Source organism: Pituophis catenifer, unplaced genomic scaffold, assembly GCF_029215685.1.
Source record: "Pituophis catenifer annectens isolate HBS135680 unplaced genomic scaffold, rPitCat1.0.hap2 SCAF_9, whole genome shotgun sequence".
In the NCBI taxonomy this organism is placed as follows: Eukaryota; Metazoa; Chordata; class Lepidosauria; order Squamata; family Colubridae; genus Pituophis; species Pituophis catenifer.
The window spans coordinates 18,150,691-18,167,537 of NW_027256889.1; the positions used below are offsets into that span (position 1 = coordinate 18,150,691).

Below are 16,847 nucleotides of genomic sequence, written 5' to 3' on the forward strand. Positions count from 1 at the left end.
ATTTCGTATATTGCATGTGCTTAAAGCAGTGCAAGATACAATATTCTTGATGGGATGGTAAAGGTTAACGGATTCATTAACGGAGACTTTGGGACTAAACCTGGCTCGAGAGGAATAGTCAAGAGGAATGTGGAGGCTTTGGTGGCCTGAGGATGACCACATTGGTGGTTTGTAGATGAGACAACAACTCACACAATTCCCAGTCAGGAGGGTATTGTCCTGGTGCAGCACCTTGGAGCAGGGATCTCCAACCTTGGCAACTTTAAGCCTGGAGGACTTCAACTCCCAGAAACCCCCAGCCAGCAAAGCTGGGAATTTAAGTCCTCCAGGCTTAAAGTTGCCAAGGTTGGAGATCTCTGCCTTGGAGGGTAACAAATTGGGAAACTCTGGATTAAGGGAATGACCCACATAACAGCATCAAACAAACGGATCCTGCAAGCATCAGCAAGAGACACACAGATACAGATACAGCCTGGTATTTATGAACTTAAAGCAGGGGTGAAATGCTCCCGGTTTGGATTGGATCGCCCGATCCGGTAGTGATGGAGGCGAGTGGTTCGGAGAACCGGTAGCAAAAATCCCTGCCCCTTCCATGCCCAGCTGAGCCGCGCGATCATGAGAGGCTGTTTTTTTTAAATTTTTAAAAGCATTTTTTCTACAACCTCTTCGGCCGAAAAAAATGCTTTTAAAAGTTTTTTAAAAAAAAGCCTCTGGTGATCGCGTGGCTCAGCTGGAATCGTCAGAGGCTTTTAAAAGAAAAAAAAGCCTCTGCCGATCAGGCAACTCAGCTGGGATCATCAGAGGCCTTTAAAAGCATTTTTTTACAATCTCTTCGGCCGAAGAGGTTGTAGAAAAAATGGTTTTAAAAGTTAAAAAAATTAAAAAGGTGGTCACGCCCACCCAGTCACATTACCCACCCCCCACACCAAGCTACGCCCACAGAACCGGTAGTAACAAATTTTACATTTCACCACTGACTTCAAGATACATATATGGCTTCCTGAGGTCCTCTAGACACCAAAGAGCAATTTAAGACTCCTAAAGTGTAAAACCATATAGTATACATTCAGGATCCTAAAAGGGACTAGTTTGATGTAGAAACGATGGCATCTCATTCAGGAATCAACTCACCAAGTTTTAACGGAGAACTGCACCAAAGGAGTTAAAAATGCAACCTGCTGGTACCTCATTGCAGTCTCAGAATCTGTCTCCACCCTTTGCACTATATCAGTGTTTCTCAACCTTGGTAGCTTGAAGATGGGTGGACTTCAACTCCCAGAATCCCCCAGCCAGCAACGCTGGCTGGGGGATTCTGGGAGTTGAAGTCCACCCATCTTCAAGCTTCCAAGGTTGAGAAACACTGCACTATATTGTCTCTCAAGCTCTGTCTCCTGTAGCCTGTCTGGATTCGGAATAATCCCACCATTTACCAACTAAGAAAGATATCTGGGCAGCTTCCTTCACATTATTCAGGTAATTTCAGATGTCATATTTCCAAGGAACACTTACTGGTTTGGCGAGTTTTCATTTACATACATACATTTGTTCTTCAATACTGTGTTAGTCCTGAGCTCCAAAAGCACAAGAAGCAAAAACTGTCTCATTAGGGTGTAGGAGGAACCCTTATTTGCTTCTGGGTCTTGTGGTGGGGGGCTACAGGTAGGATTTGGCTTTCTGAAGTCCTTCCTTCAAGAACTGGAGATAAGTTGCTGTCGAGGGGTCTTCAAAACCAGAGGAGAAACTAAAGATGCTGCTCTCAACTTCTTCAGGCTTCATAGAAGTAATATCCAGGAAATAGTTGGCATTGATGTGGTGAACCTGTAAAACAAAACAAGGAAGCAGGGTTCAAAAACTCCGTAGGACGTTTCTTGTTTTCCGCAGCAACCACTGAAGGTGGAGAAAGGCCTAGGGCTGCCTTGCCTGGATGTCTTGGATCCAAAAAGGGCAACTCTCCCATAGATGTCTCTGGTGCATAGAAATATTTATACCTGTGTTTCCCCCAAAATAAGACGTGCCTGGTCTTATTTTCTTTTGGGCCCCAAAATAAGCACTAAGGCTTATTTTCGGGGGGGGGGGGTCTTATTTTTTCCCCCATGTACAGGAGGCTCACTTCTGCTTGCTTGTGGTGGAGCAGGAGCAGAGGTGGGTTTCAGCAGGTTCTGACCAGTTCTGGAGAACCGGTAGCGGAAATTTTGAGTAGTTTGGAGAACTGGCCCCGCCCCCATCTATTCTCTGCCTCCCTAGTCCCAGCTGATCGGGAGGAAATGGGGCTTTTGCAGTATCCTTCCCCTGGAGTGGGGTGGGAATGGGGATTTTACAGTATCCTTCCCCTGCCATGCCCACCAAGCCATGCCCACCAAGCCACACCCACAGAACTGGTAGTAAAAAATTTTGAAACCCACCACTGAGCAGGAGGTTGCTTAGTGCACCAATGTGAGGGGAGACAGAGCTGCCCCACGCAGCCTGCACTGGCTTACCTCAGGGCCCCAAAGCCAGGCCGTCCACGCCCCGACATCTGCCTTCCCTCGCAGCTGCAGCACACCACTCAGCCTCCTGCTCCGTTGTCACTGCGAGCAAGCAGAAGAAGTGGGCTGGCGGCCACATGGGCTCCTGCTGCAGATGGGTGTTGGTGCTGCAGCCGCAAGGCAGGTGTCGGCGTGTGAATGGTTTGGCTACTGGGACCCTGAGGTAAGGCGGTGCAGGATGCGTGGGGCAGCTCCACCACCCTGCCTCGTCTCGTGGCCATGGCACTGCGAGCAATCAGACAGAATGGGCGGCTGTACAGACTCCTAAGTAGGTGTTCTGCCCCAGCTTCGGATTCCCAGAGAATGTGACACACACCAAGCTTCGCAAACACTGTTTAATTCCAAACAAACCCCTTTCAAGAATGCAGGCTTCCCGTGCAAAGGGTCCTTATCAAAGTTATTATGAACAAAGTTCGACAAAGGTTGGCAACCAGCCCAGAAAACCAGATATGAGAAGTCGCTCGCTCTCCAAGATGCTCGGTACTAATGAGACGTTGTTTCTAGCAAGAAAGCACTAGCTGCGTGCGACTTAAATAGGCTAAGGGAGTGGCCAATTATCCTCAAGCCCTACTCTTGAGTAGACCTCCTCCTCCTGAGTAGCCACTACTGCCTTTTGGCAGCTCTGCGTGCCCGAGCATTGAGGAGAGGCTCCTCCACTTCGCTCTCTCCACTTGAAGGAGCCTGAGTCTCTGCCTCTGGCATCACATCCTCTTCGGCCTCCTTGCTGTCTGACACAAGCACCAGCTGTGCAGGCTGCTGGCGCGACACCACACCAGCCTCGTTGTTGGGATCAGCCACGATCCGTGCAGGCCGCTGGCGGGCCACAACAGTAGGGCTTATTTTGGGGATAGGGCTTATATTAGGCGAACACATAAAAACATGCTATGGCTTATTTTCGAGATAGGTCTTATTTTGGGGAAAACGGGGTAGATAATATTTGCATATACATACTGCAATCTCCCATGCATCTCTTTTTTGTTGATATTGATACCTAGAGTCGTAACAGTAAATATTCATATTTAATTTTTAGTGTTTCTGTGCATATTTGTGATAAATTCTCCCTGCTTCAAGTTGAGGGAATATTTCAGCTAATTTCTTCACTTTAATCCATCCCAATGCTTCAGTGGTTCTGAGAATGTTTGTGCCATGTCTCTGCCCAAGATGTAACTTACTTTCAAGCAAGTTACTTTTATAATCCTACAGATGCTTGGCAAATCCTGATTTCTGTGTCTTTGGAACAATCATTGGAAAATAATCCCAAAGGTGCTTTTGCAAAAGGCAACTGTATTGGTTTTTTTTTTTAAAGACGTTTTGCTTCTCATCCGAGAAGCTTCTTCAGCTCTAATGATGAGAAGCAAAAAGTCTTCAAAGAAAATAAAACAGACAGTCCAGTTGCCTCTTGAAAAAGCACTTTTGGGACCTGGATGACTGAGAATCTCCATAATCGTTAGAAAATACTTTTCTGTTTTCTTAGGTGCTGCAAGGACACTGCATTGCTCCAAATAATTTGATTTCAGTTCTGTGATACAGAATTGTCCATGAGATGTTCAGTACTTATTGTAGGTAAGTCAAAGCAATTCCAAAAGATTCCACGGTTTAGAAAAATACAAGAGGTGATTGAAAAGATCCAAGAGAGTGAGAATCTTACCACAGTGCCATTGGGCAGGCAGATCATAATCTCCACAGGGAAGTTATACTTTTCAAGATGAAGGGCTGCAAGTTTGCTGGTGATCTCGTCCTGTTTATCCTGTGAAAAAGACATTCGCATTTAATGTTTCTTGTGTTAGTAAGATGCTCTTCGTTTGATTCAAATAGAAACAAATCTTAAGTTTAAAATGAGATCAAAGTCTATGCTTGCATCAAGATCTAAAAACCATGAAAAGATTATTACAGATGATATAACATTTCCTAATTGATTGCTTCTTGTTTTATTTTGGTGTATTAGATTGACTTCCAGATGTTGCTCAACTCAATCTTCTAGTGCAGGGGTGTCAAACTCGATTTTGTTGAGAGCATGAGGGTTGTGTTTGACCTTGGGGGGCTGGGGTTGGCGTGGCCAGGGTGGACGTGGCCAGCTCAATATCACGCGGGTTGAGGGTGCCTGTGGCAGCCCGAGCACTCTGCCAGCAAAAATGGGCTCCCGAACTCTGTTTTCAGCTGCAACGGCCTCTTGCAACCTTCTGCCAGTGAAAATGGAGCTTGGGAGTGCCGCCCACAGCCCTCGCAAGCTCCATTTTTTGGCTGCCACGGCCTCCTGAAACCCTCTGCCAGCAAAAACAGAGCTCGGATGGGCCACACGCAGCTCCATTTTCACTGGCAGAGGCACCATGGGACAGTCCTTCGCTGTTTCCAGGGTGGTACCACAGGCCAGATCTAAGCACCCCACTGGCCGGATCCATCCCTCGGGCCTTGAGTTTGACGCCTGTTGCAGTGGCTTCAGTCAGAATGAGGGATGCTGGAACAGTGGTGGGTTCCTCTCGGTTCGGTCCGGTTCCGCCAAGCCGGTAGCGGTGACGATATGACGTCACCGAACCAGTTCTCCCCTCCCGCCCTCCCACCCGCCCCCACGTTATTCTTACCTTTTATTTGGTCCCACCCCCAATCTATTGCTGCCTCCTGAGTCCCAGCTGATGACTAGAGGGAAAAAAACTGTTTAAACTCTTGCCGCGGGGCTTCAAAGGGCCGTCCTACAGCTGATCAGTGTTAAAAGCAAACAAATGAGTCGGGTCGTAGGTGCGAGGACTGGTCGTAAGTGCGAGGACCTTCCAGAAATGACTCTGACCAGCTAGCCACACCCACCTAATCACATGAACTCCAAGCCACACCCACAAAATAAGCTACGCCCACAGAACCGGTCGTAAAAAAAATTAGAACCCACCCCTGGGCTGGAAGCTGTGATTCACCAACATCTGCATGACTGCCATTTCATAAACTTTGTTGTGAGGAGTTGGGAAGGGAATGAGCAAGAGCAGAAGGGCAGAAGGATTTGTTTTTTGGAAGATCAAAATGTTTTTGAAAAATAAAAACAAACTCACTTGCTCATGTAAAACAGTTGGCATAACCAATGTTAAAAATGACATTTAGGTATCATATATAACTTTATTTAGATTTCATTCATATGCAAAGACCAATTCTTCAGTTAGGGGAGCTCCAGCTTCTTAGGATAGCTAAAAGCATTGCTAGTGAAGAATTGTGCCAGCTTCGATGTCTCTTTGACAAGGAAGGAGAAGGTTCTCAATTTGGAAATCCTTCTGGCCACTGCTGGTGAAGAAGACAAGAGACTGTGGTCAGCTTTGGATTGTGTGCCAAGTTGTGTCCATGCCTGAAGTAGGAGAACTCTGCCAATGTAAGTCACGCGTTGAGAAACAGAAGGAGGATGGTCCTTCTGCTTTTGTGTCTTGCTTATAAGCTTCCCAGATCTATTCAAAGAAGAACTGGCCACCATAAGAGTAGAGGAGTAAACAGAACACAATCTAATAGAGCAAGGATTGATAAGATTGCAAGACGAATTCATCAATAAACTACTACTAAAAGAGGTTGGTCACCTTATATATGATCACTTCCCTATCTTCTCAAGCTACCCATTCCATCTTGTCCTCCTCTTGAATTTCAGAAACAGCTTACCTGTAAATCTTCCAACTCCTTCACCAACGACCAGGTACTGATGAAGCTCTCATTCAGGAATGCAAGGATGGGCGAACTTTCCAGGACTGTTTCCCGGAGAGTTCGCCCTGAACCTGCCCAGAGGAGGAACAAAAGAAGTTTAGTGAAATCTTTGGATTAGGAACAGATTTCTGAATCTTTAGGCAAAGGGGTAATATTCATATCTGGTTTAACACTTTCATCTCCTGGGAGATCTGTTATGTTGGTCCTGCTGCAAACATTGATTTGGGTATTGAATATAGTAGTGAGTAGGCACAGTCAGAAGCAATAGCACTTAGACTTATATACCGCCTCATAGTGCTTCTCAGCCCTCTCTAAGTGGTTTACAGAGTCAGCATATTGCTCCCAACAATCTGGGTCCTCATTTTACCGACCTTGGAAGGATGGAAGGTTGAGTCAACCTTGAGCCTAGTGAGATTCGATCTGCCAAACTGCTGGCAGCCGGTGATCAGAAGTAGCCTGCAGTATTGCACTCTAACCACTGGGCCACCGCGGCTCAGAAGGGCTCCGAGGCAAGGTTCTTGATATGTCTGGTAGGGAGATGGAGCTTAATTTGTCTTAATGCAAGTTACTCTGAATTGGCTTAGTAGGGCTGTTTGGAGTAAAGTCTGCGCAGAGCTTGGTGTGCAGTATTATGCCAATGGCTTCCAAGAGAAGCAGAAAGGAGGCATTGGAAGCAATGAGAGATAATATGCAAACTGAGTCAAAACATCCTTACTGTACCAAAATGTCATTTGTTTTATAATTGTTTGAATGTATGCCCTTCTATCCTTGCATTTCCTCTCCCTATCTCCGTTTGCAACTTTTACCTTCCTGCCTGGTTTCAATTTACTTTTTAAGTTCTTCAGAGCATGGCTTCCTTTTGCTCAACATAAGCACTTTAGACCAGGGGTCTCCAACCTTGACAACTTGAAGACTTGTGCGCTTTAACTCCCAGAATTCCTCAGCCAGCTTTGCTCTGGGAGTTGAAGCCCACAAGTCTTCAAGTTGCCAAGGTTGGAGACCCCTACACTGGACTAAAGCCTAGATTCAATTCAATTCAATTCAGTTTATTACAGTCATAGACCAGGGACCAGAACAAATAAAAACACTCAGAAAATATACAATTAAAAAGTCTAGTATAAAATATTAAATAACAACTAAAATCTATGATAAAATCCAATCTGTCAATTATACAGGGTCTAACTATACTAAAATCACAATCCATAAAATGTGTGGCCCATTGTCAGTTTAATACTAAAAGGGAAAAGAATAAGCAGTGCTTATATAAAAATCTCAGTAAGATATGTATGAATACGAGCCAGTATTTCTCAATCTTGATAGCTTGGAGATGTGTGGATTTCAATTCCAAGAATTCTCGGAGTTGAAGCCTACACATCTTCACGCTCCCAGGGTTGAGAAATACTGGCTTGTACTCATACTTATTGAGATTTTTATATAAAATCAACCTAGCACAAGATCTTTAACAAATGAAGCACCTTTATAGAGGCTTTGCAAAATCAGGGTTTCATGAGCTATTGAGTTAAAAGTCAGGGTATTAAAACCACCAATATATTACAGAATAGAATAGAATAACAGAGTTGGAAGGGACCTTGGAGGTCTTCTAGTCCAACCCACTGCTTAGGCAGGAAACCCTACACCACTTCAGACAAATGGTTGTCCAACATCTTCTTAAAAACTTCCAGTGTTGGAGCATTCACAACTTCTGGAGGCAAGTTATTCCACTGATTAATTGTAATTGTCAGGAAATTTCTCCTTAGTTCTAAGTTGCTTCTCTCCTTGATGAGTTTCCACCCATTGCTTCTTGTCCTGCCCTCAGGTGCTTTGGAGAATAGCTTGACTCCCTCTTCTTTGTGGCAGCCCCTGAGATATTGGAACACTGCTATCATGTCTCCCCTAGTCCTTCTTTTCATTAAACTAGACATACCCAGTTCCAGCAACCGTTCTTCATATGTTTTAGCCTCCATCCCCTAAGTTTACCTCACATGCTAATTTGCTAATATTCTCGGTAAGCATCCTCTAACATTTTTACCTTAGGATGGAGAAAAAAACAACTTAGACTTCCTGACAAACCCCTTTTTAAATAAAAAAAAAAATGTCAAATTCAGCCCTTACCTCAGCATGACTGATCATCTAAGGATCCCCACAAGAGTATGGAATGCACAAGTTTACCCTCAGACTTGGCCTTTTCGAAAGCCTGGGTAAAGGGAAAGTAGGAAACCTGAAAAACAAAACAAGCTGAATGTACCCTTCATTTGGGATCATGTCTGGCTCATGTATTTAATGTTACGAATGCTAAAATGTTAAAAGTGTTCTATTCTTTATAGTATATTCAAAATAGAGACATATAGAATGTTCCTGATTGGCCACAGTGCCCTATATACTGTGCAGGCAGTCCTCAACCATAATTGGGACTACAATTTCCATTGCTAAGCAAAGCGGTTGTTAAGTGAGTTATTGACACCCATTTTTTTTACTATGTTGTTAAGCGAATCACTGCAATTATTGAGTGAAACATGCAGATGTTAAGTGAATCTGGCTTCCCACACTGACTATGTTTGTCGGAAGCCAGCTGGGAAGGTTGCAAATGGTGATCACATGACTCCAGGACACTACAGCCATCCTAAATACATGCTAGTTGAGAGCACCTAAATTTTGATCACATGACCATGGGAATGCTGCAATGGTCAGAAGTGCGAGGACCAGTCATAATTCACTTTTTTCAGTGCCGCTGAAACTTTGAATGGTCATTAAACAAGAGGTTTTAAGTCAAGGAATACCTGTAATGTACAACTGTCAAGAAAAAAAGGTATTTTTTCCCCACATCATGTGGTAAAGGTAAAGGTTCCCTTCGCACATACGTGCTAGTCGTTCCCGACTATAGGGGGCGGTGTTCATCTCCGTTTCAAAGCCGAAGAGCCAGCGCTGTCCAAAGACGTCTCCGTGGTCATGTGGCCGGCATGACTAAATGCCAAAGGTGCACGGAACGCTGTTACCTTCCCACTAAAGGTGGTCCCTATTTTTCTACTTGTATTTTTTACGTGGTTTCGAACTGCTAGGTTGGCAGAAGCTGGGACAAGTAACGGGAGCTCACCCTGTTACACGGCACTAGGGATTCGAACCGCTGAACTGCTGATCTTTTTGATCGACAAGCTCAGTGTCTTAGCCACTGAGCCACAGTGTCCCTTCCACAGGATGTGGTAGGTGCTCAGAAACTACTGAAGACTTTTTTGTGAAGTCTTCCTCCTCCATCAGGGCTATGAGAAAAACCACTTTTTTTTAAAAAAAAATTTGATTTATATGCCGCCCTTGTCCGGAGATTCAGGGCAGCTTACAGTGCGTTAAGCTTGTTGATACTTATTTGCATTTCAAAGGGAGCCCCCCTCCCAAAATCAAAGACAAGAGAAAGGCCCCTGAGGTTGTGCAGGTTTCACTTGCTCTGATATTTAAAGGTAAAAATACCGATCACACCCATCTTCCTAGGCACTCAGGTGACCTTGACAACACAGATAAACCTCCAAGTAGCCTCAACGACTTGCTAAAAGAATGCAAATGACCAGCTGTCTGCAAAGAGTAGAAATCCTTCCCTTCCCCACCATCCAGTCAGAGCTGAAGAAGCTTCTTGGATGAGAAGTGAAACGTCTTCAAAGAAAAACAAAAAAGTCCAGTTGACTTTTGGAAAAAAAAAAAAAAAAGCACCTTTGGGAATCTCCTAGGAATATTCACAGCAACAGAGCGTAAGTGGTTCTCTCAATGCCCTTTTCTGGGATTTTTTTCAACTTCCCATCTTAATTTACAACCGTGACATTTTCAAGTGGTTCCCTGTTCAGGAAATAACTAGTCCGTATTCCTGCTTCTAATGCAGGCAAGGAAAGTTAAACTACTATTTACGTAATGGCTCATATGCAATATTCTCGCAATTCATTTAACAAGAAGTCACATGTTTCAAGCTAAACAGAGATCCGGCGTTACGCACAGGTTGGCCAATCCTGCTATATAAGCCTTCCAAAAGGAAATCCGTTCTTCTTAAGACAAGCATGCAAAAAACCCGTGCCCTGTAGGCTATTATTTTCCTTGCAACCCTTGAGTGGGTGAGGCCAAACCTGGCAGCCTTTTTTTGTGTGTTTGGGGGGGGTTGGGGTGTGGGTTAAAAGCACCTAAGCAGGGGTGAAATCCAGAAGGTTCTGACAGGTTCTGCAGAACCGGTAGCGGAAATTTTGAGCAGTTCGGAGAATTGGCAAATACCATCTCTGGCTGGCCTCAGACTGGGGTGGGAATGGGGATTTTGCAGCACCCTTCCCCTGAAGTGGGGTGGGAATGGGGATTTTGCAGCACCCTTCCCCTGAAGTGGGGTGGGAATGGAGATTTTGCAGTATCCTTCCCCTGAAGTGGGGTGGGAATGGGGATTTTGCAGCATCCTTCCCCTGAAGTGGGGTGGGAATGGAGATTTTGCAGCACCCTTCCCCTGAAGTGGGGTGGGAATGGGGATTTTGCAGTATCCTTCCCCTGAAGTGGGGTGGAAATGGAGATTTTGCAGCACCCTTCCCCTGAAGTGGGGTGGGAATGGGGATTTTGCAGCACCCTTCCCCTGAAGTGGGGTGGGAATGGGGATTTTGCAGCATCCTTCCCCTGAAGTGGGGTGGGAATGGGGATTTTGCAGCATCCTTCCCCTGGAGTGGGGTGAGAATGGAGATTTTGCAGTATCCTTCCCCTGTCACGCCCACCAATCCATACCTCGCCCACCAATCCACGCCCACAGAACCGGTAGTAAAAAAAACTGGATTTCACCACTGCACCTAAGCCTCTCAGAGACTCACGGTGCCCTTTCACCCCCATACCCCAAAATCAAGTCCTGGCCTACCCACTTTGGAAGTGCTCCATCAACATGGCACAAAGCCTGATCCAACCCTCGAGCCAAAAGCACTTGTGTTGCTTAAGAGCCAGCCATGCACAAATGTCTTAAAATGACTCGATTGTTCAAGTTCCCTCATTTTCTCCTGGAATTTTTTTCCCCACTAGCTCAATGGAGGGAGAGCTTTGTTAACATTTCATATTTTGAGCTATAAATCCACTCTTTGTTTCAAGCTCCTGAGTTACATGCAGCCTTTGTGTTCCCTGCTGATAAGAAGCTCCTAGAAACATTTCTGTCGCTTGCCTCTTTCACCATGGCATCAGGGATTTGGATAAGGGGAAGGAGAGAAGATGCAGCCATTAAAAACACCATTTATTCTAAGAGTTCCAGATTCCACTTGGGACCTCAACCACTATTTCTGAGCATGTGCCCCCCCACCAAAAAATGTACTGTGTATTTATTTAATATATCCAAGTTTTGGCTAAAAGAGCTGCTTGTTTTGTTAGTAGGCTAAGACACTTTCACTACTGGTATATGGCCTGCATAGCTGTTATTACTTTAATTCCTTAGAGCACGGACATAATTATTTAATCACGTTTGAGAGGATGTCAAGCTCTTTACATACTTTCTTAAATGGATACATGACCACTTCCAGTTTCCCAGATGCTTCTTCCCAGCTTATTTCTCTCTGCCAGGAAATCTCTTCAAAAATAAACTGAATTGGTTCTCCTTCTCTGCTGTCAATCACGTTCCCATTTTCATCATGAATCACTGAAGGGGTAGATGGTCCCAGAGACTCCAACTCCATCTGCGAAGCAACAGGGACATAAGACCTTTTGGGGATACCGAAGTGGTATTTGATTGCCTTAGACAGACACAGACTGCAGAGGATAATTAGAACTGCAGAAAAAACAATGGCTACCAACCTGCCTTCCATTGAGGACCTGTATACTGCACGAGTCAAAAAGAGGGCTGTGAAAATATTTACAGACCCCTCGCATCCTGGACATAAACTGTTTCAACTCCTACCCTCAAAACAACGCTATAGAGCACTGCACACCAAAACAAGTAGATACAAGGACAGTTTTTTCCCAAATGCCATCACTCTGCTAAACAAATAATTCCCTCAACACTGTCAAACTATTCATTAAGTCTGCACTACTATTACTATTAGTCTTCTCATCGTTCCTATCACCCATCTCCTCCCACTTATGACTATATGACTGTAACTTGTTGCTGTATCCTTACAATTTATACTTTCCTAATAAGATTTGATTGCTTATTTGTTCCCTATGACTATCATTAAGTGTTGTACCTTATGATTCTTGACAAATGTATCTTTCCTTTTTATGTACACTGAGAGCTTATGCACCAAAGACAAATTCCTTGTGTGTCCAATCACACTTGGCCAATAAAGAATTCTATTCTATTATGATGTAATCTATTTCATACATCCAGAACCGGGGTTGTTTCAATAGCTACACTAAACATAAACACAATCATTATGGAATAGCTGGAAAAGGATTCTCCAATTTCTTAGCCAGCATTTTATGGAAAGATGGTTGAGACTAGCTTGGAAAAGACTGAATGTTCTTGTTAACTGAAAAAGAACAAGAATGTCTATGCGTGTACAGAGAGGATTAGTCCACACTTGCTACAGACCTGAGGCAAGTATCCAATATCCACCTCCATGTTGCTGCTCTCTAAGGCACCGTATAACCATTCCATATCTACATTGAGAGACCTGATGGGAGGGAAAAAATCACCATCATTAGAAATGGGAAAGCTGTATTCAACAAGGCCAGAAACTTTCATTCATATGAAGCAGGGCACCCATGAGAAAGGGAAGAGGGCAATTACCAAACATAGCATTCAGAAGTACATATGGAATATATTGACAAGAAGACAAGGTCTTGTTAAATAAATCATTGCAATTTGTTCGAAAGACCATATGGACATTCCAAAATCTTATCCCTCGCCAAGTTTTATCTTCTTTTGGCAAAAGGTCAGTGCCAAAGCACATGCTCTATATATCAGGCTTTCTCTACTTCAGCAACTTTAAGATGGGTGGACTTATTTCCCAGAATTCCCTGGCCAGCATGGGAATTCTGGGAGTTGAAGTCCACACATCTTAAAATTGTCAAGATTGAGAAACTCTGCTCTAAAAACCCGGTAAGACCATGCGGTTGCCTGACTTGAGTAGCTGAAATCATGCCACAAGCTACAATCTGGTTTATCTGATTTTGGCTTAGCACATGATATTACGTCAGTCATTGTGTCTTTTTAAAGAAACCAGGATGACACAAACTCTAGGTTGGTCAAGGCAATGAACTCTATCCGAAGAAGATCAGAGAACAGAGTCTCCCAATTCAGTTGGGAAACGATAATCATTTTGGGTTTAAGCTTGTTAAGAACTAAAATTAAAGCAGGCCTGTTTTTCCAACTGAAAATGAATCATACCCAAATGCTTACTGTAAACTGTCTTCAGGTAGAAGAATGTGAAATTGTTAATGATGTATTGAGCATGCATGCTTTGAATTTGAAGCTAACTTCATGCTGTTTCTTGACCAGTGGTACTAGAAACTGGAGAAGTTTACCTGTTATTAGGGACAAATAGCTTGAACTCTCGAACATGGGAAGAATCCTTTGAGAGGACAATGTAGCCCGTGAACTGAGCAGGAGAAAACCAGAATGGGAAATCTGGAGGCTCATTCAATTGGAATTCTGCATGGATTCTGAAATCAAAAAGAGCAATCAGCCAATCATGTCCTTAATGAAGCTAAGCACTTTATTTTCAAATTTATCTTCCCTCATCTGCACCAAATAAAGATGACTGCATTCCCACATCCTAGTAAGCCAGAAGAATTTTGGGTTATTGTAAATGAGTAAAGTAAAATGGGACACGGTGGCTCAGTGGCTAAGACGCTGGGCTTGTCGATCGAAAGGTCGGCAGTTCAGCAGTTCAAATCCCTAGTGCTGCGTAATGGGGTGAGCTCCCGTTACTTGTCCCAGCTTCTGCCAACCTAACCGTTCGAAAGCACGTAAGAAATGCAAGTAGAAAAATAGGGACCACCTTTGGTGGGAAGGTAAGTGTTCTGTGCGCCTTTGGCGTTTAGTCCTGCTGGCCACATGACCACGGAGACGTCTTTGGACAGCGCTGGCTCTTCGGCTTTGAAACGGAGATGAGCACCACCCCCTAGAGTCAAGAACGACTAGCACATATGTGCGAGGGGAACCTTTACCTTTATCTAAATGAGCAAGATTGAAGTGGCTAAACAGTGGAACTTCTTCACATGATTCATTTACTGAGACATGCTTAGACAGCTGCAGAAGCTTCCAGTTTGCCTCTATGGTAAATTCCCAGCATTGCCATTAATACTGAATAATTGACAGGGTGGAATATTCTGCCTCTCATACAAACAATATTGATGGTGCTTCTCGCCTTCAAAACATAAAAGAAGACTTTACATTTTGGAAGGTGTTTTTTTAAAAGCTCCTACTCTGCACTGTATTTAAAAATGATTGTGTTTTATTATTTTAATTTAACTTAATGATTGTGTTTTATTATTTAAATTTAATTTAATTTAATTATTTTAAATGGAGCTGCTAGCATCTGCGGGGACTCAAAATCGAATGAAAACCTTTCTATATAAAGCACATAATTGTAACTCTGAGTTTTCTTTCTATTTTTCACAGTGTATTAACTATTAAGCAGAGTTGTATGTTCTCATTGATGAAACATTAGCTCTCTGTTTAGGCATATTCTGAGTTAATAAACTGCACTGACTATTTCTCATCGGTCACTTAGATTGATCTACAATAGAAAAAGATTTATAAGTGCAAATCCATTCAGATCCAGGAGTTATAGAGGATCACAGAACTTCCTGACGTATGTGTAACAAAGCCAGTCACATACCCACAATTGCAAAAATGACAGTTATACATTTCATGCTCGTCTTGCTTAGGTATAGTAGATGGGTCCAGTGGTGGAATTCAATTTTTTTAACTACCGGTTCTGTGGGTGTGGCTTGGCGGGTGTGGCTTGGTGGGAGTAGCAGGGGAAGGATACTGCAAAATCTCCATTCCTACCCCACTCCAGGGGAAGGATACTGCAAAATCCCCATTCCCTCCCCACTCCTGGGGCCATCCAGAGGTGGTATTTGCCGGTTCTCTGAACTACTCAAAATTTCCGCTACCAGCTCTCCAGAACCTGTCAGAACCTGCTGGATTTCACCTCTGGATGGTTCCCACTTTCTAGGAAGTGGGAAACTAAATGGTTGCACAGTGCTTTTGGCTGTACTCTCTCCTGGGCATCTGGCTGGAATTTTTGACAGACCTTTTGGAGATGCCAAGGAATGAATCAGAGTCTATTTACGTGCAAAGCAGGTTGACTAGATGCTCAGCTGAGAAGGTAATCACCAGGTGATCCATTTCACTGGCACATGAAACACTCCCTCCCTATCACATGGGAACTGCTTGTCTGTACCAATAAGTAACACATGATTCCAATAAGCAACGTTAGTGCAGGACTGTTCCTACGTGGAGTTTAGAACAACTGTTCTGTTGAGGAACCAGTGAGCAAGGACAATTATTCTCAATCTGACAACCCAGCAACAGAAGGCCTTTAAATACATGGTCTTTAAATGGCACTGAGGGAGGAATCTCACATCCCAACAATTCAATTTGTTCGGGACAAAGGCAGCTAAATTTAACTTTGAATTAAAAGTTAAACCAACTGGACCTTCTTTATATATGATTACGTTTTTAGAGCCTTCAATACTGAAACCTCATAGCAATTTAAATAAAACATAAACATCAAACAGATCACAAACTTTAAAAAAAAACTTATATCTACCTACAATGAAAAACAACTGCAATATGTTTTAAGGCTTTTTAATAATCCCAGCAAGGTCATCAGTTCTCAGTTTGACAGGAAAAGCATTCAGGGAAAACAGAGGGCCAACAATTCAGATGGGCCATAACTTTGGAAAGGGTTCAGTTCGTTAATTGAGGTCATGGAACGGGGGTGCTATTCTGCAGGTTCTGGAGAACCGGTAGCAGAAATTTTGAGTAGTTCGGAGAACCAGCAAATACCACCTCTGGCTGGCCCCAGAGTGGGGTGGGAATGGAGATTTTGCAATATCTTTCCCCTGAAGTGTACCACTTCCCCGGAAGATACCACTTTGGCGGGAAGGTAAGTTCTGTGCGCCTTGATGTTATGTATGTCTTCAGACAATGCTGGCTCCCTCAGCTAAGAAACGGAGATGAGAACTGCCCCCTAGAGTTGGACATGATTGGACAGGGGATATCTTTACCTTTACTTTACCTGAAGGCTATTTTGTAGTAGAACTCTGCCACAGCTTGAATGCAGGCCACTGCTCCCTGAGGAGCAAAACGAGTTTTCACAAATGGCCGCGGGTGGAACATACTCAAGAGCTTGTGAATGATGACCTAAAGGAAAAGATATAAGGCGGTATGATCTGAAAATGAATAATAGCCCCTGAAAGGATAAGCCAAGAATTACAGAATCTCAGGACTGGAAAGCACCTCTACTGACTGCATTCTGAAATAACTACCGTATTTTTCGGAGTATAACATGCACCTTTCCCCCCCCCATAAAAGGGGGTGAAAATTTGGGTGCGTCTTATACACCGAATGTAGCCCCGCCCGTCCACTGGCCCCCACCTTTTGGCCTCTGCCTCCCAGCAATTTACCTCCTTGCAACAAGAAGAAACAGCCCATTTCAGCTTCAGCATAGCCTAATTAGCGCAAGTTGATTGTCCGTTGGATCGGCCTCCCAACTCTCA

General features: G+C 43.9%; 1 protein-coding gene across 1 annotated transcript in view; it reads right to left on the minus strand.

Moving 5' to 3' along the window:
- Positions 1 to 1,370: 1,370 nt before the first annotated feature.
- Positions 1,371 to 16,847, minus strand: part of SELENON (selenoprotein N) — a 35,819-nt gene continuing 20,342 nt past the window's right edge. Inside the window, exons 5-12 of the mRNA XM_070949682.1 lie at positions 16,367 to 16,491; positions 13,638 to 13,775; positions 12,703 to 12,784; positions 11,666 to 11,848; positions 8,304 to 8,409; positions 6,150 to 6,262; positions 4,174 to 4,272; positions 1,371 to 1,818 (exon numbers count right to left, since the gene is read on the minus strand). Coding sequence (XP_070805783.1) covers positions 1,654 to 1,818; positions 4,174 to 4,272; positions 6,150 to 6,262; positions 8,304 to 8,409; positions 11,666 to 11,848; positions 12,703 to 12,784; positions 13,638 to 13,775; positions 16,367 to 16,491 — 1,011 coding nt within the window. The 3' untranslated portion in view covers positions 1,371 to 1,653. The remainder of the gene's footprint in view (positions 1,819 to 4,173; positions 4,273 to 6,149; positions 6,263 to 8,303; positions 8,410 to 11,665; positions 11,849 to 12,702; positions 12,785 to 13,637; positions 13,776 to 16,366; positions 16,492 to 16,847) is intronic.